Source organism: Eptatretus burgeri, chromosome 16, assembly GCF_056783735.1.
Source record: "Eptatretus burgeri isolate ZD-2024b chromosome 16, Ebu_testis_v1, whole genome shotgun sequence".
NCBI classification, from domain to species: domain Eukaryota; kingdom Metazoa; phylum Chordata; class Myxini; order Myxiniformes; family Myxinidae; genus Eptatretus; species Eptatretus burgeri.
The window spans coordinates 10,425,300-10,453,048 of NC_140976.1; the positions used below are offsets into that span (position 1 = coordinate 10,425,300).

At 45.3% G+C, this 27,749-nt stretch overlaps 1 protein-coding gene and 1 long non-coding RNA gene across 6 annotated transcripts in view; one reads left to right on the top strand and one right to left on the bottom strand.

Annotated features, from left to right (window-relative positions):
- LOC147010496 (uncharacterized) overlaps window positions 1-27,749 on the bottom strand; it is a 50,686-nt gene that overhangs the window by 19,364 nt on the left and 3,573 nt on the right. Inside the window, exons 2-3 of one of the 2 annotated variants that reach the window (XR_015052355.1) lie at window positions 959-1,117; window positions 156-737 (exon numbers count right to left, since the gene is read on the bottom strand). This is a non-coding gene — a long non-coding RNA (uncharacterized LOC147010496). Of the gene's footprint in view, window positions 1-155; window positions 738-958; window positions 1,118-27,749 lie in introns of those variants that run through there. The other variant, XR_015052354.1, reaches the window with a different exon arrangement.
- Window positions 1,130-27,749, top strand: part of LOC147010497 (ras-related protein Rab-32-like) — a 30,506-nt gene continuing 3,886 nt past the window's right edge. Inside the window, exons 1-4 of one of the 4 annotated variants that reach the window (XM_085859446.1) lie at window positions 1,130-1,207; window positions 1,298-1,549; window positions 5,525-5,844; window positions 10,662-11,550. In XM_085859446.1, coding sequence (XP_085715572.1) covers window positions 1,336-1,549; window positions 5,525-5,844; window positions 10,662-10,817 — 690 coding nt within the window. In that variant the 5' untranslated portion in view covers window positions 1,130-1,207; window positions 1,298-1,335 and the 3' untranslated portion in view covers window positions 10,818-11,550. Of the gene's footprint in view, window positions 1,550-5,524; window positions 5,845-10,661; window positions 11,551-16,498; window positions 17,303-22,000; window positions 22,019-27,749 lie in introns of those variants that run through there. The other 3 variants (XR_015052350.1, XR_015052348.1, XR_015052349.1) reach the window with 3 other exon arrangements.

The window sequence follows — 27,749 nt, forward strand, 5'->3', positions numbered from 1 at the left end:
GACCCTCTAGACCCCGAAGGACCTTTAAGACCCTTTCGAACCCTAAGACTCTCTAGAACCCTAAGGACCTTTAAGACCCTCAAGAGCCAGCCCTAAGACCCTCCAGAACCTTAAGGACCTTTTAGAACCCTAAGACCCTCTTTATCACCCTCTGTAGCCCGAAGCCGTCCGCCATCCATCGGGAGACGAGATTCTGTCCCACTTGGGACAATTCACATTAAATCATGACGTGGAAATGGTCTCTGTAAATGGCTGTTATGGACGATATACGTGTATGTATTCATTGTACCTATACAAGTCCAAATCCAGTTTTTCTATTTTATGTCTTTCCCACATTGTCCACAACAGGGCGCCAAATCCACCACACTCGTCCCGTCCGAGATCGACACTCCTCGTGATGGGGTCCATGTATTTATTTTGTACGTATGAATAATAAATTGTCAGGAATGGTTAAATGAACATGAGAGGAGGGAAAGGAGGTTAGGAAGAAATAATTGGAGTAGGAGAAGATGAAGGATTATGTCAGTGGCATCATGGGGATGGCTGGGTGAAAAACTCTACCGTATTTTCCCCCTTGTCTCTGAGAATAGGGGTTTCTGCTGAAGCGACACTCATCATTCTTCTTCTGCTGCTTCTGCTTCTTCTTCATCTTCCTTATTTTCATCTTCTTCTATGACGTCATTGGTCTCTCCATTGACTGGGACGAAAGCAACTGAATTGTATTTCAGCTTTGAATCCTGATGAACGTCATGACAGTAGAACTTTACACTTTCATCTCTGGGGTTTCGGTGGAACAGGTGAATTCATGGTCGTATCCCTTTGTGCCATAATTTACTGTTTGTTTTTGCAATATGCATTGTTTAAAGAAAGGTTGCAGATTTTTAAGTACAACAAATGCAACTTACAATTTGCATAATAAGCACATCAGGAAATCCAGGAAAACCTTCCACCTGGGTACCTTAACGTGGTGCTGTGGATGCACCGTGATGCAAAGAGTGCTGGTGAGATTAATGGAGGCTACAACTTGGCTCGTCGTTTGTTCCTGAGTCCCGACAAAGGGTTGGCTCTTCCAGCACGAGGTGGAGTCGATGGAATGGGAGTGACTTCACGCGACATTCTGGTGGCAGGGAGGTGGAATGGTGGGGCGGAGACGTTGAACCCGAGGTATTAAAGCCAGTTGCTCGAATGGGAGGAAAAAGTCTAAAAGGTAATACCAAAAGGAGAGGCAAAGGGATATCACTGTTTGACTAAAGCTTAAAAGACTTTTTAAAAAAAACAAATAAACAATTGTTCTCAGCACACAGGTGTTAAGTCCATTGGAAGAATACCTTCGAAATGGGTCCAAGGGCAGCGGAGGAGAAGAAGGAGTACCTTTACAAGATCTTGGTCATCGGGGACCTGGGCGTCGGCAAGACGAGCATCATCAAACGATACGTGCATCAGCTGTACTCACAAAACTATCGTGCCACTATCGGGGTGGACTTCGCTCTCAAGGTCCTCCACTGGGACAGTGACACGACCATCCGCTTGCAGCTTTGGGATATTGCAGGTACGTTGCCCTCAGCTGATCTACTGATCCTGCGTTCTTACCCTCAACTGAGCGTTGTTGGTGCAATAGGTGATGACATTAAGACGAGGAAACCTCAACATCGGAAGAGACCTAACGATGTATCTACACTGCATTATTTATTTATTTAACTTTTAATGCTTCTTTAAAAAAAAAAATCTTTTACTTTCAACACAAAGCATCTACATCCCATAAAACTGAATTTCTATATTCTGTTTGATTCATTTCACATCAGCTATAAACACAGTCATGGTATCCTGGGTCAAGTGCCTAAGCTGGTGAAAGATTTTGCGACTTTTATGTCGACAGGATTGCAACCTGGAAAGCCAGATCGTGTCCCCTCATTCATGGCAGGATGCCCATTGCAGAGGACCACATTTCATGGACTAGACTCCGATGGGAATCGAATTTGGTGCACCGATAACTGAGCTATCTGTCCTTTTCTTTATTTCTCGCTGAAATATTTTTTCTCTAACGAAAGACCGGTTGAGTCAAAACCTTGGGTACCATGCTCGAAGGTCCATATTGCACGTGTTCGTGTGTTGATTGAGCATGGAAAGTTGTGATCAAACAGACGTGATAGACGCCATCACAAAGCAAACTCAGCCTGTTTGCTTGTATGACGGTGCAGCTTGTCCTGTGGACTCCTCTCCACAGAAACACCATGACGACATTTACAAAAGGACAAAATCTTAATCGTCTTATTGTTGTGTAACATGACCTCCGCCACGGAACGTGGACGGAGGTTGTGCATTCATCCCTGTCTGTCTGTGAGCAGGATATCTCAAAAGCTTATGGATGGATTCGGACACAACGTGGTGGACAGGTTGGGTGTGTGACAAGTACGAATTGATGAGATTTTGGTGAAGATCTGGATCCAGATATGAGAACTTTTTAAAGTGATTTTTCACCATTGAGAGATAGGACAAGAAATGATATATAGCACGATATCTCAAAAAATTGTGGACGAATTCGGATGAAACTCGGTGGATGAGTTGGTTAAGTTACAAAAACAAGTCGATCCGATTTTAGTTCAGGTCTGGATGTGAATCCGACCTGACAGTGAGATACAAAACGTAACCTGTTCAGCCTGATGGAGGTGTGCGCTCCACTGAGTGACGTTTTCTGTGGCTGGAAACCATTCGTCCCTCACCGTGAATCCTTCCTTGCATTGGAATATTTTTTCAGGTTCTTGTGCACAATCTTGAGTTTTCTGCCATTTCAAGAAGCATTCGACAACGCAATTGAACACTAATAATAAAAAGTACTCATTTGAATTGGAAGATCCTACTGATAGAGAACAAATTCACTCCTCTTATACCGTACATTGTCGACTTATGACCCTCACCGAAGGAGAGGGTATTGCATTTGGGTCCATTTGGTTGGTTGGTTGGTTGGTTGGTATTAGTTGGTTGGTTGGTTGGTTGTTTGGTTGGTTGGTTAGTTGGGTAGTTGGTTGGTTAGTTGGTTGGTTGATTGGTTGGTTAGTTGGTTGATTGGTTGGTTGGTTGGTTGGTTGGTCGGTTGATTGTTTGTCCACACAAAACTTTCGTGTTCTATATATTGGATTTACCCTAAAACGCATAAAATTCTTCTTCTCCAGAACGGCTGGACAGATCGAGGAAAAACGTCACACAAATGTTCCCCAAGCCACGGGTGTACAAGTTTCTTAAGGAATAATTCAGAGGTCACATAGTTTGGCAGCCATATTGGATCGAAAAAAAAAATTAAACAATGTCTCTTCTGGAACCGCTTAATCATTCCACATGAAAATTCACAATTATGATCTCGTAGTGATGGGGAAAACGTGTTTTAAATTTAAACTTGATCAGACACATGGTCTGGCAGCCAGAATTATGTAAATTTTTGATCTGGGTTCTTTATGATTTTTTTTTTTTTTGAATAAGGCTCACTGTACCTGGATGGGTTTGAGGGTAGAGGAGTAGCAGCTGAAATGTGAATCCTATCCAGGTCTCTCCTGATGCCTTCATCTTTGCCTTTTGCTTGTTTCGATTCCTTCTGATGACGCCAATGCAGGACTGTACCTATTTGGTCTTCCATTTGATTTGAATTGAATTTATTTTAATCCCATTCTAAATTCAATTGAATAATAATAATAAACGTCATGGGTCAGGGTCAGGTGTCCGATCAAAGCGGGGTTGTATCAAAGCGGGACATCTTGGTACCCGGTCACCACTGCCAGCAGTTATAAAGTGACAGTTCTAATTATGTCTCTTATTAATTATGTAACAAACCAGTACACAAACACCACACAAAATACACCACACAAAACTGCACAAACACCACACAAAGCAAGTCCTGGCGAGGGTCTGCAATCTCTGATTGCTCTTTCTAGTTTGTGGTATATATTTACTTTTGGCCGCTGGTGCACCCCTTGCTATAGGCTATGCCGAAGACCCTCCTCACTTGGTGGGTAACCGGTTTAAGGGTTTGCACGGTCTTGTTTGTCTGTTTTTTTTTCTGCTGTGGCATCTGACTGCAACATGTTCTCAGCAGCGAATTCCATCATGTGTAAGTCACATGTCCTCGTGGGGACCATCACATGATGTTAAGGCTATGATCGGTGCTGGGAAAGATTTGAAAATTTTGAGTAATTTCATTGCCTGTTGATGGGTTGGTGCCAAAAACCATAATAGGAAAATAAGGAGACAATTGAGCATAGCGGTCGGTTCTGTGAGCAATGAAAACACTCGTTTTTACCCTCTTCAAAGAAGAGGGGATTGCATTTGTGTCCGTTTGTTTGTTTGTCTGTCTGTTTGTTTGTTTGTCCGCACAGAACTTTCATGTTTTTCTCTGCAACTGCTTGTCGGATTGAGACTAAATTTTCACCATTGATGCAACTACTCATGGAGAATGTTTCAATCATAAGTATGACATCATAGGTCGTGTGGTGTAGCAGCGATGTTGAAAAACGGGAAAACTTTGAACCTCTGTATCTCTGAAACCACACAAAGGAAAAAATTGAAACTTGGCACATGGCAAGTACTCCACATGAAGAATAAGTGATTAATTTAATGACATCATAGGTGCCTTCGTTAAGACATCATAATTGCCCATGTAGAACGCTACATCTGATCAGTATGAAAATTTTGAGGATCATCTTGGGTTAAAATGGTTCACAGAAAAAAAAAATAGGATGATGTCATCAGTCATCTGATTCCCAGCCATATTGTTTTATAAAAACAAAACCTTCAAAAATCTTCTCAGAAGTGGCTGAACAGATTGAGGTGAAATTTTACATATATGACTGTATGATGTATCCATGAGGAATAAAAGTTTCACACATATGACATCATAGGTCACATGGTTTGGCAGCCATATTGGATTTACCCTAAAACCTATACAATTCTTCTCCAGAATGGCTGGACAGATCGAGGGGAAACTTCACACAAATGTTCCCCAAGTATTGGGTGTACAGGTTTGTTCAGGAATAATTGAAAATTCACAAGGTTTGGCAGCCATAATGGATTGAAGAACAATATTAAACAATGTTTTCTCTGGAACCGCTTAATCAATCAACATGAAGCTTCACAAATCTGGTCTCGTAGTGATGTGGAATAAATGTTTTAAATTTCAACTTGATATTATGTCTCCGTATGCATAGGAATGATGTATGCAAGTATGATGGATTTTGAGATCATCCTCCCTTACCTCTTTCGACCCACTTCACTCCCTGTCTCTTCTCTTCCCTCCCCTTCCTGCTATCTATTCCCAAAAGTCTTTCGCTCTTTCCCCACTCCTTCCACACTCTCCTACCCCTACACATGGTCTCGCAGCCAGAATTATGTAATTTCACCCAACTAGCTCGATCTTCAATTTCACCCAGCTTTCTGCCACCCGATCGATCACTCAGCCCGCTCCATGGGCAGAACACCAAATCAGGATGATTGGAGGCTTGATGATCATTTGACGATTGTTGTCTCTCTGCTTTGCCAGGCCAGGAACGCTTTGGAAACATGACCCGTGTATACTACAAGGAAGCCGTGGGAGCCCTCGTGGTGTTTGATGTCACGCGGTCGACAACATTTGAAGCAGTAGCCAAATGGAAACATGACCTTGACTCAAAGGTGTCCCTCCCAAGCGGTGCTGCAATCCCCACTGTGTTGCTCGCCAACAAGTGTGACCAGGGCTGGGCAAATGGCAGCGGGGTTGCAATCGGCCCAAACTCGAACCCGGGTGACGGCTCGCATGCAGCTCTCCTTAATCAGTTCTGCCGTGAACACGAGTTTGTCGGCTGGTTCGAGACGTCGGCCAAGGTGGGCTTGGTGAAACTACTGGCACTTTGCATCCCTCGGGTTGCCCTTCTTTTGGCTCTCCTAATTATAATCCACTAACTTCTGAGCAAGATAACTACTAGAGCTTGCATGCTGGTCGATTTATTTACTTAATTTACAAAGTACATACCATTTACTTTTGCTGTTTAGTGTACCATACGACATTTATTTAATATTCAATGATTGAACAGGCGATTTATTTGCCATATGGATTCTACGTACGATTGATTTACACACCATTTGATTGTGTACTTAACCAAAGAAAGTCCATTATCTTGATACATACATTTATTCTTGGCCTTTATGCTTTGTTTTCTACTCTGTGGTTTTCACAACATGCCTGGTGTTGGCTTAATGGTTAGGGTGGTGGGCTTGGGATCTGAGGATCCTGAGTTCAAATCCCACTCGGATGTTGAATTAATACCAGGTGGGATTGACTCTGCCTGTCATCCTTCCGAGAATGGCAAAATGAGTGCCAGCTTGCTGGTATCCGGTGTCGGAGTGGCGACCCATCCAGGATTGTTCCCAATAGCCAAGGAGACTGCTCTGGCAGCACCAACGCTCTGCACAGAGTATGGTCCTGATGGATGGATGGTTTCCACAACATTGGAAGTATGGATTCACCCAGTTGCAAATATAGACATCTGACATAACAGTGATTATTTCGTTCAAAGGTTAAAAGTGATGTGAAAGGAATGATGTATGCAAGTATGATGGATTTTGAGATCATCCTCCCTTACCTCTTTCGACCCTCTCCACTCCCTGTCTCTTCTCTTCCCTCTCCTTCCTGCTATCTATTCCCAAAAGTCTTTCGCTCTTTCCACACTCCCCTACCCTCCTATCTCTCTCTCTCTCTCTAATCATCCAACCTTCTCTTACTTGTCTCAATTTTAATTTTTCAATGTTAGTCTCCGACTCTCCCCTACTCACACATAAGCAATAGATAGATAACCCCTTAGTAGTGAATAGTTGATGTCAGTTATTTATTTGTACATTATGTCATGGACTTACTGATCACCTCTCCAATTTTTTTAATTGTGTGTGTGCACGTGCACCCATGCATGCACGTCGGTGGAATTGCTGGAGGTCAAAAGTCCAACCCCTCCTGGCTAATGGGGCGATGGCATCATCACTTGTCAGGATTAATCCGAGTACAGGATGGTGACTGATGCTGTCACTTGTTTCTCACATTAGAAGCTCAGCTATGGAGCATTTGCACAACTCCCAACCTCATTCACATCATGCACAGAGAGCAGGGATACGACCTGGGTTTTCGGAACATGCAATGTTTGATCAATGTTAGACTCTGAAGGATCAGTAGAAAGAGCAAGACAGGGCGTGGATACTGTGAAAGCAGATGATCGGAAGGTCGACCTGATATTGCGTGAATTGGGTAGATACGGCATGATGGTGGCTGCATTGCAGGAAACCAAGTCGTTTGGGAAAGCAGTTTATCAGGTAGGGAAGAGTGTTTTGCTGGTCGTGGGTCGACCTATCCCGAAACAAGGAGAGTCTGGTCAAAGGGGAGAAGGAGGGGAGAAGGAGCAGCCATAGTGATGTCTGGACCAACTATCCAGGCATGGGAAATTTTTTTCACTGACCTTGAATAACATTTTGACTGCAGTACCTTCTCATGAGCCATACATCCTTCTTGAGTACCTCAATGCCCGTGTAGGTTCTTGGGATGGCACAGATGACACGTGCGAGAGAGTGCAAGGGCCACTTGGGTATGGATAATTAAATGACAGGAAAAGAGCTGCTGACATTCTTGTCCGCAATTGAGGCTACTTTAATAACACCTGGTTTACAAAAATCGACATCCATAAACAAACATGGCAATACCCAAAGTCCAATCGTTGGCATTGCATTATGCCATCATGCACCGAAGATATTGTCGAATATGTTTGGATGTGACAGTGAAGAGAGGTGCAGAGTGCAATACAGATCATCAACTCCTCTGTGTGAAGTCGGGGCCATGTCATCACAAGGGAGCACCATCTACTATAAGGAAGAGGTTTGATGTCGCAAAGCTAACCAAGAGTGAAGAAAGCGAAGGTGAATCATCCCATCGGGAGGTGTTCCAACAACAAGACTGTTTCAGAGAATGTGCTGAGGAAATAGAACCTGTCCTCCAGCACTGAAACAAGCTATACACTAAATGGCTAGCCACAAAGCATGCAGAGGACTATCGTAGATCCTGACAGGCAAGAGGTGTAGCCCATCGAGTGGTAGGAGATGCCAAGAATCGGTGGTTTCAAAGAAAAGCAGAAGAAGCACAGAAGACTCACTTTGGAGGCAAGAATGTGTGGCAGTGCATTCGGGATAATGCAATATGGATGCAGGCCATTAGTTCCCTCCAGATTGATGACCATTAAGGATGAGAACGGCAATCCATGTACAACACCTTTGGCCCAGTAGAGAATGCAAGGCAGTGACCACAGATGATTCAACTCAAAAGCAAGCTGTCTATGATGCTGAGGATAGCTTTGAGTAAGTGAAAAATGGCAAGGCTGGGGGCAGCTCCAACATACCTCCTGAGGTAGTGAAAGTGGCATGTGAGAAGGAGAGCTTTCAGAAGCTGCTATTGGACTTCATGCACACAGTGTGGGCGGAGAGACAGGTGCCTAGAGAGTGCGTTGATGCAATCCTCTCCCCCATCCCAAAGAAAGGAAACCTCAGTGTGTGTGTGTGTGTGTGTGTGTGTGTGTGTGTGTGTGTGTGTGTGTTAATTTGCCCTTTTTGAAGTGGCTAGGAAGGTGGTGGCCAGGATTATCCAAACTCGGTGCAGAAAATAGCAGAGGAGGAGTCCCAGAGTCACAGAGCAGATTCTGTCACGGGTGTGGATGCTCGACATGTTTTTTTTCTGTGCGACAACTCGTGGAAAAGGCAATGCAACATTATTCAAAGCAGCTCCTCCTCTTTGTAGATCTGAAGAAGGCATATGACTGTGCTGGTGTGCCTTGAGGAAGCTTGGGGTACCATGACTTCGAAAGAGATGGAGAGACTAGATATGTCAGGACCTCAATGTTGTGGGGATATCGGAGAGAGAGAGAGAGAGAGAGAGAGAGAGAGAGAGAGAGAGAGAGAGAGAGAGAGAGAGAGAGAGAGAGAGAGAGAGAGAGAGAGAGAGAGAGAGAGAGAGAGAGAGAGAGAGAGAGAGAGAGAGAGAGAGAGAGAGAGAGACACAGGGGGAGAGAGAGAGAGAGAGAGTTGTCCAAGAAGTACTCTCAGAAAACGAGTTGGAATGATGCATACTGCTGGGGGCTTAAAGACCTGGACACCCAACTGCAGATGGGGCATTCTCAGCTGGAGAACCAGGTGCATTGTCAGGAATGCAAGAGGAGCTTCCGGCGAGTGGGGGATAAGGCAAGGCACAAATGCATTGCTGAACACCATAAACGAGTTTGTGAAACACCCTATCTGCAGTTCGCAGCCAGGGAAGACTGACAGTCCATCAGTGTTGTACGACTGATGCTCCTAACACCAGCAGATCAAACTACAGAGTCAAATATAGAATACAAACAGCAAGCCAGAACTTGCCTCAATATGGAATTCAGTGTCAAGAGTGTCTGCACTTGTTCAGGAGAGCAAGCAACAGAAGCAGACACAAGTGCACTGTTGAAAGAAGACTACCAATACAAGAACAGCGTGGCTCAGTCCAGTGTAGGATGTGTGAGAGATGGTTCTTTAGCAAAGGAGGTCTATCTGTTCAGGAGTGTGAACCCAACAAGAACCCGTGATCCCCATATCCTTGTCTTTAAGTTGTTCAACATGCTTGGTGTTGGCTTAATGGTTAGGGTGGTGAACTTGGGATCCTATGTTCCTGAGTTCAAATCCCATTCAGCTGTTGAATTAATACCAGGTGGGGTTGACTCTGCATGCCATCCTTTTGAGGTTGGCAAAATGAGTGCCAGCTTGCTGGTATCCTGTGTTGGAGTGGTGACCTGTCCAGGATTGTACCCAATAGCCAAGGAGATTGCTGAGGCAGCAACAATGCTGTGCGCAGAGTTTGGTCCCGATGGATGGAATCGTTCATCTGGCAAAACATGGTGGCATGTGTGTGTCTGTGTGATGTAAGAATGACGTTAATCAGTATTTTACCCACAAACTTTCTAAATCCGACAGCTATTGTCAACAATATAACACCATTGGCAGCAACGTTGACGGCGCACCAATAATTTGGGACTATTTCCCGAAGTTTACCACTTTACAGTACTACTCGATTCTCAGATTTTCCTGTGATTGTCTTCCAGCTGTTAGTACAGAGACTAATATTTCTTCTTCATTAATGTTCTGAATGAAAGTTTTGCGACATGAGGTTGCTCCATGTGTCAGGACTTTCGTCATTGCCGTAGTTTGTTTTTAAAGCACTGACATGGCCGTAATCAACCTGAAGCAGATGCCAGGGTAATTTTGGCTCCGGCAGCAGCTTTGTGTGAATTTTCACACGTGGGCACGGCATGTTGGCATCTCGGCCTTGATGAAAATTCTTGGCACTGAAAAATTCTTTTTGCTAACGGGTCAGCTGGTTAACCGAAATGTCTGGGGTTGGCTCTGTAGTTTCTTCGTGCGTTGTGGAATTGCGTAACTGCATCTTCAGCCTGAAGTACATGCTCATAAACTCGATGCTGTCACAATTTGTCAGCCTAAAACTGAAAGTTTTATGGACTTGAGTTAAAGTGCACTTACATCTATCTGATATAGTATCTATTGAGTTGTGTTTTTAGTGGCAAAGAGTTAGCAGTGTTTTAAAATCCAGAGTTCCCTGAGTCCTTCATCGTCATGTGTGAATCCGACAGGAAAATATCAACATTGAGCAAGCGGCGCGATTGCTTGTTCAGCACATCATGGCACTGGACCAAGGCAAGGCCGGCCAGCCGAGCGATGCACACCGCATCCGCCTCGAGTCACCGCCTGTTCACCACACACGACATAGCAAATGCTGCGGAAACTGATGCTCGACCACGAGGATTCGGCCGTCGCCTTCGACGGGCGTCAGTCACTACGTCATGCACATCTCGCCACGGTTCGACATTTGTTCGTCTACACTCGCCATTGTTTTCCAAAGCCCCTTGCATGTTGCTGCACCATGCGCAGGCAGACATACATGGCAGCAGTGCCGGATTAAGCCTCGGCTGGCCCTAAGGCACATTTTTTTAATTTTAGAGAATGGCCTGAAAATTTTAAATTAGATCTCTGGCTCATGGAAATGGACCCCAGACAAAAGATAAACTGATTCAAGAACAAAATATTTAATACAAAAAAAGACAAATATTTAATGTGAAAATAATTTTTGGCCCGAATTTTTGGCTGGCCTTAAGGCACATGCCTTGTCTGCCTAATGGTTAATCCAGCACTGCATGGCAGGGTACATCAAGTGTACAGCGAAGCACACGCGACACACAACTCGTGCCTGGGACAGTATGTTGAACTTTCCTGGGCACGAGTCTGTCTGTATACAAGATATACAAACACTGCGATGGTATTTTTTTAATATAATCTTAAAATAATCATAACCAACGAAATAAATTATTGTTATTATTGCTACTAACTTGCCTTTGACCACATAATAATACTTCCTCGAAATATTCTTCTTTTTATTGTTCATTTAATAACTATAATACTGTGGCAAAACAAAAAACACATTTTATTACACAGTACATGGGTGGGGAGGAGTTGGGTGGGAGAGGAAGGGGAGAGTTGGGGTGGGTGAGGGTGGGGAGGAGTTGGGGTTGGTGAGGGTGGGGAGGAGTTGGGGAGGCGTTGGGGTGGGTGAGGATGGGGATGAGTTGGGGTAGATGAGGGTTGGGAGGAGTTGGGGAGTAGTTGGGGTGGGTGAGGGTGGGGAGGCATTGGGGTGGGTGAGGTGGGGAGGAGTTGGGGTGGGTGAGGAGGAATTGGGGTATGTGGAGTGGGTGAGGGTGGGGAGGTGTTGGGGTGGGTGGGGAGTAGTGGACGTAGGTGAGGGTGGGGAGTAGTTGGGGTGGGTGAGCATGGGGAGAAGTTGGGGTGGGTGAGGGTGGTGAGCGGTTCAAATGTTTTGAGCCGAACACCGATGCTTCCTAAGTATGTTGGGTCAAGATATGTTTTTGAACCGACTGTATAACAGTATTAGAATTGATAAATGCTTTATTTCAGGTGGTCGATTGTACTTTGAAAACTCAACTGTGAAAAAGGTGCTGCATTAGTAGTATCATTACTATTGCTGTTGTTTTTTTAATAATGATATCAAATTTAAAATCATAATAAAAGCGTTTAAACTAAATATTTCTGCAGCGGCCGACAGGCTCGAGCCATCAGTTTTCGTACCGGATGGTAACTTTATATTACAATGTGTGTTCATCGTATTAAATTGGAATAAATCATATATTCAACAACAATCACTTGTAGTGACAATAATCGTGCTCGGTGCGCATACACAGAAATCCCGGGAAGCTGAAAAATTTGGAGTGAAATAAAATGCATTATGTGTCCGGAATAAGGACTGTTACTTGGAATGGCTCAACAAGCTTCTGAAAGTAGCCGAAAATACTTGGAAAAGTACGAGAGAGAGAGAGAGAGAGAGAGAGAGAGAGAGAGAGAGAGAGAGAGAGAGAGAGAGAGAGAGAGAGAGAGAGAGAGAGAGAGAAGAGAGAGAGAGAGAGAGAGTGGGCTGTGTGTCTGTACAACAAAAGACTTGGAAAACTTTCTTAGCTCGTCGAACGGGCACCTGCTCATACTGCAAACGGCCAGCCCGATAGGACAGTGGAAGTGGAGTGGAGGTACGTGTGTGAGACAAATCCCCCGATGGATCACTCCTCCCCAGTGAATGGACTGCATCTGGATTAGGTTCTTTTCAACTCTGGTGGGAAGGACATATCTGGTGCTTGTGAATGTACAGGGTAAGTTTAAAGCGATGATATTTACTCTTAATCATGTTGGGAGGGAGAAGGGGGGAAGCAGGAGCTGTGGCAGCTGAGAGTGCCATCATAATATATTTTGTTTTGTTTGGTTCCGGGGCCCCAAGAAAAATTATGCTACATTTTTGCATCTATTGGTAAAAGTTGAAATTGTCCATCCGTGTGTGTGTGTGTGTGTGTGTGTGTGTGTGTGTGTGTGTGCGTGTGTGTGTGTGTGTGTGTGTTATATCAATGGTCGACGATAGATGTACTAACAGTAAATGGTACGAACCCGATACCTCTCAATTAAGGATGTTTCTCATATTCCCCATATTCCCCATACTAGCACACCCACTCCTGACGGGAGCGGCAGGAAGGGTCATGTTATTATCCTCTCTGAGGTATATAGAGTACAGTCGATCTAGGCTGGGCCTCAAGAACATCAGGGGTGTGTTCAGTTACCAAGTTTCTTGTAGAGCGCTTGCCAAGTGGCTTAAGAATTAAAGCAAGCACTCCATTCAAAACAGCTCATGGGGAACGGCTGGCGCAAACTAGCTACTTGGTAACTGAACACATCCCGGGTTTCCTCCCTTTCAGTTTAGTGTTCAACGACAGCAGCAACTGTTTCAAAAGGTAATCATTTGTGTTTGTGGTTTCTAATATATTTTACTTCTCGTAGGGGTGCCTCATGCCAGCTATTTATACACGTTAACAAGGTGTTTGTCCAAGGAGGAAAAAACCCCTTGGGGATGGGGGATATTATAAGTGCTACATTAATATTGTTTTGTAATAACATTAATATTATGGTAATATCATGAGTGTTGTTATTACTTTTATTATTAGAAGCGGCCAGGGAAAAATACCATGATTAGCTATCTTAACATGATATATACACCGAAACACGGACTTCGCACAAGGTGGAAAACCCTCTTGGGGAGGGTTGGGCAAATTATGTCGCTACAACTTCCATCATGTGACCTTTAATCCTCCCGTCAAGTTTGGTTGAGATTGGATAAGTAACGACTGAGTGTATCGTGGTCAGACAGACAAACAGACACCAAATTGTGTGCTTTAGTTTGATTTCCATCACTCCGATTTGCATCCAGGAACACAACAATTATGGTTAACCATTTTGAAATTGTCACTCTTTCTCTAAATGCTGAACATGATGTTTAAAAGACGATTTAAACTACACCTTTTGTGCTCGTAACGGCAGGTTAAAAGTGCCCGGTGAGCAGAACAGAGTCAGTGTAAACGCACACACAGCACATGTGTAAAGACCTCATTTAGCATTCATACGTCATTTTGAAAGGCTCGTAATCCCTGTGTTCAGCCGTCCGGGTGTGCTCGGGGTGTCTGTGTGCAAAATGTGTTTGTAGGGGAAATGAGTGAACATGGTGGAGGCGAGTTGCACTAACCTCTGCCACAAAAATATGGAATTGCCATAATTTACGCAGGAATCTGGGAACAGGTGGGATCCCGTCCGCAGAGCCTGACCTGTCCCGGTATGAACTTGCAGGGGTCCCGGGATTATCCAACATGGGGGAAAAAGGGGATGAATTAATGAGATTTAAAAAGCAGGAATATCAAATACTGTCAGTACTTCTTGTCCTCCACAGAACAGTTTAACAAGTGTAACAATGAGTGATTTGCATAATGTGTATCCATGGTGATCATGTGAGGTGGGATATTGTGCTTGGTATCACGGTTGTCAAGCTGGTAAAGTAGCATTGAACGATTTGAATTTTTTTTTTGTTTGAATGTTTATAAGGTATTGTCTTCACTCGATCTTTCCTACACTCATGGGATAACAGCCACCACTTTATGAGATACGGAGTGATGGATTTGATCTGAGCAATCAAACAAGCTCACCTACTCGCCTCAAAGCTGTCTATCCTGTGATGGAATCCCAACCTAGCTATAAACTGTCATCCCGATGTTTCACGGACAGGGTGGTTCATCAATGTGTCTGCCCTCCCTCGGATGGACATTCCTAATGTGTGGCAGCTAATGTAACAGGCAACTCTGGTGGTGTACATTATTTAATTTGGTGAATTCACAGAAGTTACATTTGTTGTTCAATGATACAATTTTACCGACTTGAGGATGGAAATGAAAAAATTAAATAACGATCAGATCGAGTTATTGAGACTTTTGAAGATTCATGCATTTTCATTTCTACTTGAAAAGGATCATCAGATCTGAGAGAGGTGAGACGCGCGTGGTTGTCCGCGCGCCTATTCGAGCTACAAGGTTCAATAAACTCACATTAGACTAATTAGAGGAAGAAAACATTTTTCTGATCTTGCAAAAACAAGCATACCTTCCCAAATCCTTATAAATTATGTGACAGTACAAAAAAAATTATTCCCATAATTATTTGGTGTTTTGTAGATAAAAGCTAATGGTGGAAACACATCAAGTCATTTTTACTCAATTAAGAGCAAAGACCTTACCATTCGCTCTCTATCTGGACTCATCGCAGAGAGGGTAAGCATGGTGTTGGCTTAATGGATAAGGTGGCTAGCTTGAGATCTTAGGGTCTTGAGGTCGAGCTCCTGTCGTTTTGTTGAAATAACACCAAGTGGGTTGACTCAGCCTGTCATCCTTCTGAAGTTGGCAAAATGAGTACCAGCTTACTGGTTAAAGGGGCACTGCATCAGCGGCATAGCCGTGCTTCCAAACAAAATGATGCAACCAAGCAGCCACAGGCTGCATACAAAACAATAACAACAGGGAGGGTCACTTGATGTTCGTCGTAAATCCAAACATCTGTCCAGCTTCTCTGATGTGTGCTCACCCTGCACAGTCCCGTGCCACACCTCGTGCCTGCACGACCCATCGCTGCCTCTCCTCCTCGCTCTTGCCACTACTGGAGAATGTAGGAATTCTATGTGAGGGTCAGTGCTCTTTTTATCTGACACATTGTCTTACTTATGTCGTTTTTATCATTGCCTTGTTTTGGGCCCATCTTCTGGTCATATTATATGTGCAAACACAAGGTGGAATTTTTGGCTTTCCCTCCCCTCTTCTTTCTTTCCCTCATCCCTTTCTCCCCTATCTCTCCCCCTTTCCCTTCCTTCTCAAATTCCTTTTTATTTCCTCCTCCCATGCTCCCCATCCCCGAACATCCACGTATGTAATATGTACATATATACCCATTAACGTTCTTTTCGGCTGACTTACAAAGCTGGTGCTATGAACAACAAGCAGTGATATTTCCTTCACTTTTGATCAAACGAGTTTCCATGTTAATATGTAAATCTACTTATGTAAGCATGAAATGTGAAAGTGCTGAGTGCTGTTGAGACCTCTCAGGAAAAGTGCTGTTGAGTTTGGTTCTACACTTATCTGAAATAAACAAACATTGTAGATAAAGAAAACATGTAATTGCTTCGAAGTTAAGGAACTCAGTGGGGTACATTACACTGCACCAAGGTATTCTTTAGCTTGTCTCAGGTTCACACGACCTACAGGCGTAATATATATATATATATATATATATATATATATATATATATATATATATATATATATATATATATATATATATATATATATATATATATATATATATATATATACATAGACCTTGCAATATAGTACTGCCTGTCATTGTGGGCCAAGTTTGCTGCATCCCATATTTTATTCCTGGTCACCTTCCTGCCAGGTCTCCTGCATCTCACCTTGTATTCCTTGTCACCTGACTGTCAGGTCTCCTGCATCCCACCTTGTATTCCTTGTCACCTTACTGCCAGGTCTCCTGCCTCCCACGTTGTATTCTTGGTCACCTTACTGCCAGGTCTCCTGCATCCCGCCTTGTATTCGTTATCACCTTACTGCCAGGTCTCCTGCATCCCACCTTGTATTCCTTGTCAACTTCCTGCCAGATCTCCTGCCTTCCACGTTGTATTCCTGGTCACCTTCCTGCCAGGTCTCCTGCCTCCCACCTTGTATTCCTGGTCACCATACTGCCAGGTCTCCTGCATCCCGCCTTGTATTCGTTATCACCTTTCTGCCAGGTCTCCTGCATCCCACCTTGTATTCCTTGTCAACTTCCTGCCAGATCTCCTGCATCCCACCTTGTACTGCTCTTCTTTTATACCACACTGTAAACAAGTTGGTGTGTGTTCCAAACTATAATCGGGTTTGCATTTTGCTTGATCAAGAAGTCGGTTCACTTCTTATGTAGAGATGGCCCAAACACTCCATTGGCTCAAGACAACATAAATCCTCAAAAAAATCTACCAAGATAAAACGTATAAACCTACTGTATAAGTTATCTACCAGTCATCTTCGAAGAATTCCCCATCCAATAACACTCATTAAACTTTGGGACATCATCAAAAACAAATGAGACCCACAATGCCCATTTGTTATTCTTCTTCTTCTTTTCTGACTGCCAACTCAAAATTAGTTTAAGCTACGAACTTGGTTTGGACACCAATCTAATGCATTTTTTTGTAGGAAGGGGCAAACTGATGGAAAGTTTAATAGTTTGAAAGCAATGATGTAGGACGCGAGCCCGGACTCGGACTCGGACTCTGAATGCCAAGAACTCGGGGACTCGGTCCGATTCCGGCAAAATTTAGTGTACGGTAAAACTTTTTATGGTACTTTTAATGGTACAGTAGAAATAAAATTGCACAGTAAAATGTTTAGTGTACAGCAGCAAGAACCCGCACGTACAGTAACCAGGCCAATAATTGGTTCCCACGAAAACGCTCGGACTGTGCAACACTGGAGAAAGTGATGATAAAGGATTAATGGACAGAAGTGTAAAAGAAAAAAAACCTGTGCAGAGGAAAATGAAAATAAATCTGACCGATGTTCCAGATTTTCAGAACTATCAAAAGCTTATGTTGTACTTTCGTGTGATGGCGCACGATCCAAAATACATTCTGTTCTTTCAAAGAGCACTTTTAATGATTTGCTGAATCTCTTTAAACTTAAACGCTAAATGGCTTAACTTTAAACGTTATCAATGCTTTAGTTTTAAGTATTGCACAAAAATACGGTGCATTTTCTGTATAGTAATCTGTTCTTGCATATGGCGGCTTCGCAAACAGCTGTTTTGAAAAAACAATAAAAAATAAGCAATTATATCTCATTCCTGATTGGCGAAGATGATGCTTTCTATATCTCTTATTATTTGAGATTGAACCTCTAAATTTGGTATTCTTAACTGCAAATGCTACCATGGGGATGTGTTAAAATCTGAGCACCATAGTATGATGAGAATTAAAACTACAGTGGTTTCTGAGCTGTGAGGGTTACGATGAGAGTTTTCATTTTATTTATTTTTTTAGATTTAATATTTGATATCGCAGTATGAAGGGGATTGCTGTGAGTGTAGAAAGTGGGCAGAATGTCAAATCTGACCAAATGTGAAGGAATTAGAGCAAAAATAAGGGTTAGGGTAATGATATTGTGACGTTCACGGGACTTGAACAGTCCCGCCAACGTAGAATGAGCCGAAACGATGGAGGCGGTTTATTTATTTATAACCCAAAGATGGCGGTTCTAATCGCTCTACCGCAAACGGGACGAGGAAGGTGGCACGAGTCGATTTTCACTGAGTTGATAACGTTTATTTTCTCTAACCAGAAATAACAAGACTCGGCAAGAAGAGGGATCCGGGGCGATTCGACGGGATGGTGGTGTGGGTTCGGGCGTGGGGAAAACACAGACAATTCCAATGAATATACAAATCTCAAACCCTCTAAGGCACCAGGTACATACACACACACAAACACGTAGCTGGTCCTGGTGGTCAGGCTGGCCCGTGGTGTGGACGCAACAGTCCCTGGATTGGCGGCGGACGAGCTGGCGTTGCGCTCGTCAGGGGCAGGAGACACCGTGGTGCTGTCGACCTCCTGGTCCTGGCCCAAGTCCGCTCACAGCCGCCAGGGAACCAGTTCTGGCACCAAGTTGCGAGCAGGAGAGGGAGGCAGGTCCGCCCGCCGGTCGACCCCGTACCCCGAGCCAGCAGAACCCCAGAGCCAACCAAGGTGAGGAACGAGGCACAGGAAGGCCTCGAGACACGATGAAAACCAGGATCGAATCAGCGCAACAACACCGCATGCTCCCAACACAACAACCTCCACCAGAAACGGTTTTTCTGTCCCGATCTTCTTCCTCTTCCTTTTCGACCCCGAACAGAACCTTTTTAGCCTCCTGTCCTCGTCACTTCCAATCGAGCCATTTTATTGGCCCTGCGCCATCGCCTTCCGCCAATCGTGATCACGGGGCGGAGCCATCCGCAGCACTGTCCTGTGATGTCACGGCAAGCCTCCAGGGACTACTAAAAGGGGTTTACGCAGACACACTTACCCTATCCCGTGTCCCTATCTAATTACGTGACAATTATCATTTTCACCAAACCCTTGAAGAAATGGACATTTACTAGACAACTTATCACCACTGAATTGCTACTTATTACATCGAGATCCTGGTACACTCGAACAGCATGGCATACCTAATTAAACATCCTAATTACCCTTTGAATGCATACCCCCCCTCAAACGTAACAATATTTTTTTGACAAACGAGTGGGCTCGTTTGTCCGATTCACCAATTTTCATTGGTCTTCACAGTCTTGTTGCATACCCACTTGCTGTACTGCTTGAGCATTAGCTTACCTTTCACCAAACCCAGATGTGCTTGGGCCAGTGCAGGGATTGAATGTTCATGATTTGAATTGAATGAATGAATGCTTCGCTGATGGGTATAGTAAGAGGAGGGAGCGAGAGAGAGAGAGAGGGGTGGGGGAGGGAGAGAGAGAGGGGTGGGGGAGGGAGAGAGAGGGGGAGAGAGAGAGAGAGAGAGAGAGAGAGAGAGAGAGAGAGAGAGAGAGAGAGAGAGAGAGAGAGAGAGAGAGAGAGAGAGAGGAGGGGTGGGGGAAGGGAAGGCAGCATGAGGTGAGAGGAAGGGAAGGCAGACGTGTGGTAGAGCGTTAATTACGATTCATACTGTCTCATGAAAATGATTCTTCATCGAATAACATTGAAGATGGAAACAAAATAATGTCTGAGATCCATTTTCTACCAGTCATACTATAAATACCACCCGGAGACAAACACCGCCTAGACATGTCTAGAGATAAACACTGTCCAGAAACAAACACCGTCTGGACACATCCAGTGATAAACACCGTCCTGTAACAAACATCACCAGGACATGTCTGGAGATAAACACTATTCGGAGACAAACACCACCCGGAGATGTCCGGAGACAAACTCCTGTCCAGACATAAGCACCACCCAGACACGTCCAGAGACAAACACCACCCAGACACGTCTGGCGACAAACTCCCATCCAGACATATCCAGAGACGAACACTGCCCAGACACGTCCAGAGACAAACTTCCGCCCGGCCACATCCAGAGACAAACACCACCCAGACACATCCGGAGACAAACACTGCCCAGACACGTCCAGAGACAAACTTCCGCCCGGCCACATCCAGAGACAAACACCACCCAGACACATCCGGAGACAAACACCGCCCAGACATAACCACCATCCAGACACGTATGGAGATAATCACCATCTGGATACATGCGGAGATAACCACCATCGGGATACGTGTAGAGATAACCACCGTCTGGATACGTGCGGAGATAACCACCATCCAGACATGTGCAGACATAAGCACTTTCCGGATATGTGCAGACATAACAAAGATAACCACTTTCTGGATACGTGCAGACATAACGAAGATAACCACCCTCCGGATACATGCAGATATAATCATCCTCTGGATGTGTGTGGAGATGGCTACCGTCCGGATACATGCGGAGATAACTTTTGAGGAGATAACTTTGTGGAGGAGGCAAGGCCAGAGAGGAGATGGTAGAAGACAGGATTGGAGCAACTGCCAACTGTACATCCCAATCGGGACGTGAACTGCACCACTATCGACTGCAGGGCGCTCGGAAAGTGGTTTAAGCACTCAAGCAAGCTCTCCAATTAAATGATTGATAAGGAACGGTTGGATTGGATGGAAAGGCTGGTTATGGCACATACCCGCAAAAAACTAAACATCACCAATTTCTTAACATTTTCAGATTTCACTCCAGATTTCGGGTTATTTAATCCACGTGATCCAATCCTCCAAACTTAAATTATATATCTATTATATTGTTTTGGTTTTATAAGCTGTATGCCAAAATTGAAATGCACACAGCACGTAGACTCTTACAATAGTTATTTCCGTAATGTATGTTAAGAATAGCGCCTTCCCTGTCGGGATTATTGTGATCAAATGCATTGGGTTGGGTAGCTAGAGCCCCCTCTCGACCCGTTGGGATCATAGCAACGTCAGTGCTTAATGATGTGTGCTGTGAGAGCCGTCATCACATAGGGCATGCGTTGTTTTACTGTCATGGCTTCTCGGCATGTGTAAATAACACCAGCATTCTAGAACCTTTGCCGAAGCCAAGGCTTTCGAAGTGCACGCCAAATTCCCAAATTCCACTTTATTGTTTAAAGCCCCACCAAGTTCTTGTTTGTCTGTTCGTCTGTATGGACGTCTACCCTGTACTATAACTTCTTTCCGTCTACCCCGTACTACAATTTCTTTCCGTCTTCTCCTGCACTGTATTTCGTTTCCCTAATCTCCATTCATTCCCCTCCACCGGAACACAACCGGTATACGGACCAAGACACGACACAACCCCCTGCGATAATTGCCCCATTCCCTGGCTTTGTGTCATGGACATTTTTGGACATGTGGGGTTCGTCCCGGGTGCGTGGGGGTAAAATTAATGACTCCCCACGTTAAGTGCGGAGCTCTGCTGCTGACAACAGTCGGAAGGGCCAACTGTGTGCATATCCGGGCGGGCAGCAGAAATGGGCAGGTCTGCGGGGGCATCCGCCAACGGCTGGCATGGATCGAGCTCGTAAGATCTGATGTGGCCCAATAGCTGGCCCCAGGCCACCTCGTAAGATCTGATATGCAGCTCTTCGTCCGCACCTGCCATCGGGACTATAAAGCTGCACCCCGAGGCTCTGAATCTGAATATCTCTATCTCTATCTCTATCTCTATCTCTATCTCTATCTCTATCTCTATCTCTATCTCTATCTCTATCTCTATCTCTATCTCTATCTCTATCTCTATCTCTATCTCTATCTCTCTCTCTCTCTCTCTCTCTCTCTCTCTCTCTCTCTCTCTCTCTCTCTCTCTCTCTCTCTCTCTCTCTCTCTCTCTCTCTCTCTCTCCCTGGTTATATTTCTCTCCCTTTTATCCTGGTCCCAGACACTTTCATTCGCTGGTTGGGATCTGTGGTGCTCATGGCTGTTGGCCGGCCGGTTCCGACGGAGCTCGTGGACTCTCGGTTGTGGAGTGCAGTGTCGGGACCGTTCCAGAAAGCGGTATCAAACTGGGGAGGATGGTTCAACATACTGGTAGGCTGAGGCCACCCTGTCCCTCTGAATTGTCTTCCCATGTGTGTCTGATAGGTACCCTGTCATGTTATCCGGTAGGTAAGGAGAAGGTTAAGTTAAGTCTGCAACTTGTGCATTTTCTTTTGTTTTTGTAAACACACACATTGATTGCCGTTTTTTTGCACTTCCCCTTTTACTGCCCTGGTTGCTCTTTGACTCCATTAAAGCCCTTGAGTTACCTTCCCTCCTTCCCCGTACTCCACATTACTTTCTGTAAATAAATTGCCTTGTTTACATTTTCCTTTCAATCTGTCCATGGTTGTCCATTCTTCCATTGATCCAGTGCTGTCCACACCTAGGGTCGTCGGGAAGGTTGGAGCTCCTCAACTAATTGGCTCGTTTAGGGCAGGGTGTACCAGCGGTGGCTCGACCGCATCAAGTAACACTAATTGGAACCTAAACAGCATTATTGGTCCATCCCTGGAAGGGGCATTCCCCGATTGGAAAACCACTTTACCAGGTAAACAGTTTTTAGACGGACGGACCCTGCGCTGACGTGGTAGACCAATTGGCGTTTGTTGTTGCCCAGCAACCCGCCATGCTGGGAAGTTATTCATGCGCAGCGGCCGCAGATCCAGTGAGTTTGAGGTGACACGAGGGATACGTTACCCCCTCGCAGTCGAACCGAACTCCGCGACCGTAACAATATACTCGAATTAATCTGTGAAAGACCAAGGATGGCAACGCTAAATTGTGGTGAAGATCTTAATCCAGATCCGATCGGAATTTTTTAAAGTGATTCTTCACCATTGAGAGATGGGGGCAAAAAACGATATTGCATGATATCTTAAAAAGTTGAAGATGTATTCGGATGAAACTTGTTGTACAGCTTGGGTGTGTATGACAAGGACTAATTGATTCGATTTTGGTGAAGATCTGAATCTGGATCCGGACTCGAGAATTTTCAGGTAATTCTTTGCCATTGAGAGATGGGGCACAAACTAAATATAGTCTGATATTTGAAAAATGTATTGGGCCCGATATATGTTCTCGTGGATCAGGCATTGAGTAGCGGAGGTATGCGCTCTACCGAGTGCTCTTCTAGTATGAAAACTACAGCATTTAACAAAAGCGATTTACACAGGGATCCATCCGTAGGTGTGTAGATCATGCATTCGATGATATGAGTGAGGAAAGTCAAAAAAAACATTTTGAGCGCTTTATCATTAATAAACTGTTGCGGCCTGTTCCAATTCAAGGGAGGAGGGGAGACACACACACACACACATTTATTATTATAGACTAGCAAATACAACCCGTCGCTTCATTAATGGGAATATTAATGGGGCGGGGAGGAGAGAAAGAGGAAGGGGAGGGAGAGAGAAGGGAGGGGAAGGGGGTGTTCTGGATATGTGTTTGATCGGGGGACTTGAGGGAAAGCCTGGGGGCGGGGGTGGGGGGATAAATAAAAACTGTGAAAAAGAAAAGATTTCATTTGTTCAATTTACACATTCTTTGACACTGCTTCTTCTCCGCGACCTCCAGAGAGTTTTATGGAGGTGGAGGGGGTTTGGGAGGAGGATAGCATAAGGGGAAGGAAGGGAAGGCAGTGCGAGGGGAGGGGAAGGCAATGCAAAGGGAGGGGAAGGCAGCACGAAGGTGGAGAAAGCAGTGTGAGGGGGGAGAAGGCAGCGTGAGAGGGTGGGGAGGCAGTTTTAAGGGACAGTATGGCAGCTTGAGGGAAAGGGGAGGCAGCGAGAGAGAAAAGGGAGGCAGTGCGAGGGAAGGGGAGGCAGCACGAGGGAAAGGGGAGGCAGTGCGAGGGAAAGGGGAGGCAGTGCGAGGGAAAGGGGAGGCAGTGCGAGGGAAAGGGGAGGCAGTGCGAGGGAAGGGGAGGCAGCATGAGGGGAAGGGAGGCAGCGCGAGGGAACAGGAGGTAGTGTCAGGGGACAGTATGGCAGCGTGAGGGAAAGTGGAGGCAGTGGGAGGGAAAGGGAGGCAGTGCGAGGGAAAGAGGAGGCAGCGAGAGGGAAAGGGGAAGAAGCGCGAGGGGAGGGAGGGAGTATGAGGGGAAGGGAGGCAACGCGAGGGAAGGGGAGGCAGTTTCAGGAGACAGGATGGCAGTGTGAGGGAAAGGGGAGGCAGCGGGAGGGAAAGGGAGGCAGCACGAGGGAAAGAGGAGGCAGTGCGAGGGAAAAGGAGGTAGCATGAGGGAAGGGGAGGCAGTTTGAGGGGACAGGATGGCACCGTGAGGGAAAGGGGAGGCAGGGGGAGCGAAAGGGAGGCAGCGGGAGGGAAAGGGAGGCAGCGTGAGGGAAGGGGAGGCAGCGTGAGGGAAGGGGAGGCAGCAGAAGGAGGGGAAGCATGAGGGGAGGAGGAAGTGTGATGGGGGGCGACAGCTTGAAGGAAAGGGGAGGCAGAGTGAGAGGGGGGAATGGGAAGGCAGGATGAAGGGAGGGAATGGGAAGGAAGTGTGAGGGGTGAGGAGGGCAGCAAGAGGGGAGGGGAAGAAAGCAGCAAGAGGGAGGGGAAGAAGGCAGCGTGAGGGGAGGAGAAGAAGGTAGCGTGGGGAAGGGGAAGAAGGCAGCCTTAGGGGAGGGTGAGAGAAGGTAGCATAAGGGGAATGAAGGCAGCGTATGGGAAAAGGAAGGAAGTGTGAAGGGAGGGGGAGGGAAGGTAGCATAAGGAGAATGGAGGCAGCGTAAGGGCAATGGAAAGAAGTATGCGGGGATGGTAGGCAGCGTACCAGGGCATTATCAGGGCGATAAAACGTGCCCAAATAGCAATGTTTTATTTTTAACCGCCGTGTTCTATGTAAAACCGGGCAGGAGCATTTAAAAATTAAAACCCATGCTATCTACCTGGCAAAGGCCTGCTTGCATTCATGCCCCAACCCATACGTATTCCTCCAATCTGCTCGTATGCAAAAACCCCACCATGTCTGATCTCCATGTGTGCTGTCTATGTAGTCTTCATTTTCAGCCACTGCCGACTATTAATATATTGCAGAAACTATTGGTGTGTTTATGTTAAAATATTATCATGAAAGTAGATCACACAAAACAGGAAGAAGAAAGCTGTGTATGTAATCACCGAAAAAAAGGACCCCTGTCGACTCTATCGACACTTTTTTTTAAAGTCACAAACAGTTAATTTCTGACTTGCAGATAATAAGACACCTGCAGGCTGCTGTCTGCTTGGCCAGGTCTTTATGACTCATCATATTATGTTTTGTTCTTATGTAACTTTTGGTGTGGTCACACACCCTCTTTGTATCACTTACATGTTCTTTCTTTTGGATTTCTTTGGACAGAAGGTAATGTGAATAAATGAAATGAAATAGATGAAATGAAATGAAATGAAAAGCAGGTTAGACAGCATGGCATTGCTCCAAATGAAGTTCCACTTTCTGCACATTCCTTAATCTTTTCTTCACTAAATATAATCGTCAAAAAGTAGAAAAAATTAAGGTTCATGTTAATTTTTATTCTGGTTGTTTTGTGTTTTTTTTAGCAATTACACAAAGTATCCCCCATCAGTGAAGCGACGGGTCTTACTTCTAGTGGTTTTGAAATGAACAACCAAGCAGCTCGGTGAGCGCTCGTCAAATGGCTTATTCACTCAAGCAAGCACTCCAACAGAACACCTGGCTTGGCAAGTGATTACCCATTGCCGTCAGTCATATTGTTGTGAATCTGGAAGCCATGAGCACACAACATTCAGGTCCTATAGCTCAGTTATTTTGATTAGTGAATGTGGATAGATAGCTCCCTTTCCCTAGTCCAATGGGTGAATAAATGTACATGCGTTGTGAGTTACTTTAATAGTGGATTACTACAGCTCCAAATACAACAACAACGACGGCTACTACAGCTCCAAATACAACAACGACGGCTACTACAGCTCCAAATACGACGGCTACTACAGCTCAAAATACAACAACGGCTACTACAGCTCCAAATACAACAACAGCAAAAACCCTCTGCTCCCAGCATTATCCGCGCGCTCGCTGGTATGCGGGCGTGTTCGAAATTCGTTCGGGGATGAATTCCATTCCCAAATATGGTCATGAATCGGTTCGCTAGGACCGCGCTCGAGAGTGAGCCATGCCTGAGCGAACCGTGCCCGAGAGCGAGCCATGCCTGAGCGAACCGTGCACGAGAGCGATAAAAGGGACGTGGAGATTGAGAGATGAGGGAGAGATCGAGATCGGAGAGATGGGAGCAGCGAGGGAATCTGCGGAAGTGTCAAAATCTGTGCGAGCGAGAGAAACTGGCAGAGCGCGTGAGGATCCGCTGGAGCTTGGAGGGGAAAATGCATCTCTCAAGGCTGGGCAAAAGACATCTCATCGCTGTCGTGCTTGGGTTCATGGCTCGTCTCGTGGCTGGCGTGGTCCGCGTCTGGCTGCCCTGGTTCCTTCTTGGCCGACTGGTGCTCCGGGAAGGTGCGGACATCGAGCCGTGCAGTGCGGCCAGGTAGCCTGCTATTTTCTCATCCCTCGGCTCGTCTTCCCTCTTAGCCGAAGGGATAATAAAGACCACTTTGGGTCCGTTTCTTTGGGTGTGCGTCTGAGTGTGGGCCCGTCCGTAAGTAAGAATTGTATAAGTGCTCTTGGCTGTACATACGTGCTTCTCTATTAGTCGTGATAACTCTGCTTCTTGCGTGCTCCCCCCTTTCCCCCCATTACAAATAAATATATTTGTTAAATGTATCAGTTCGTTGCTGTGTTTCCTTCCATTGGCTTAACATGACATGTGTTGGAGTATTAGCAAGGCCGTTGTTGCCGCCGTAAGGGGACATTTGGATCGACGGATCTCGGTGATCATCCGCTCGGGTCGCGCACGGTTCGAGCATGCTAGCGGCTCGTTCCGTACGAGTGCTGTCGAGGGTGTGAATACTTGGTAAACTCGCCACATGGAGCTCTAGGTATTTTGAAGATTGGCAAATAACCCTGTACCACGTGGTGTAATTATTGACGATTCATGGTCCGGTAAGGGACCCGTACTTGTCGGAGTTTTCCGAAAAGGTACAATCTAAATTCCGGGTGTTCGGTGGAGTCGACTCTGCAGCTCCATCTAGCGGTCGTGCTCGTCGCCGATACCCGGCCCGCAACAATATAAACCCGTGCACCCAGAAACGCCCAAGCAATGTCTGAATTGGACAAATGAACACTTTTTTTTAGCAGTCGAAACTCTTGCTAACTTCAATTCTGGAGCATAAATTTTGTAATTCAGCTCAGTTTAAGAGCCTCTTGAGGTTATGGCATGTGCAGAAATGAAATAAAGCCACGAACGCTGGCGTTTCCAGGCATTTAAAAGCATTGCAATGTATCCAGCAATTCGTAGCTATGATGAACAGAAATTGGATAACACAAGTGAGGAAAGTGGGGAAAAAACTTTCTCGTAAAGAAAGCGTTGGGGCCTGTTCCAAGTCAATGTATGGTTGAGCAGGCCAAAAATCATGGCGGCTTCAGACCCCATTTTGAGCGAGGTGGCCGAGGATGCACCTGATGAAGGATATAATTAAATAAGGCCATTAATTATCTTCAAAAGGGGTGTTTCAATTAACCCAAACACCCAATTTTCACTCTTGCACTTCCTTGGAGTTTTCATAGTATGCAT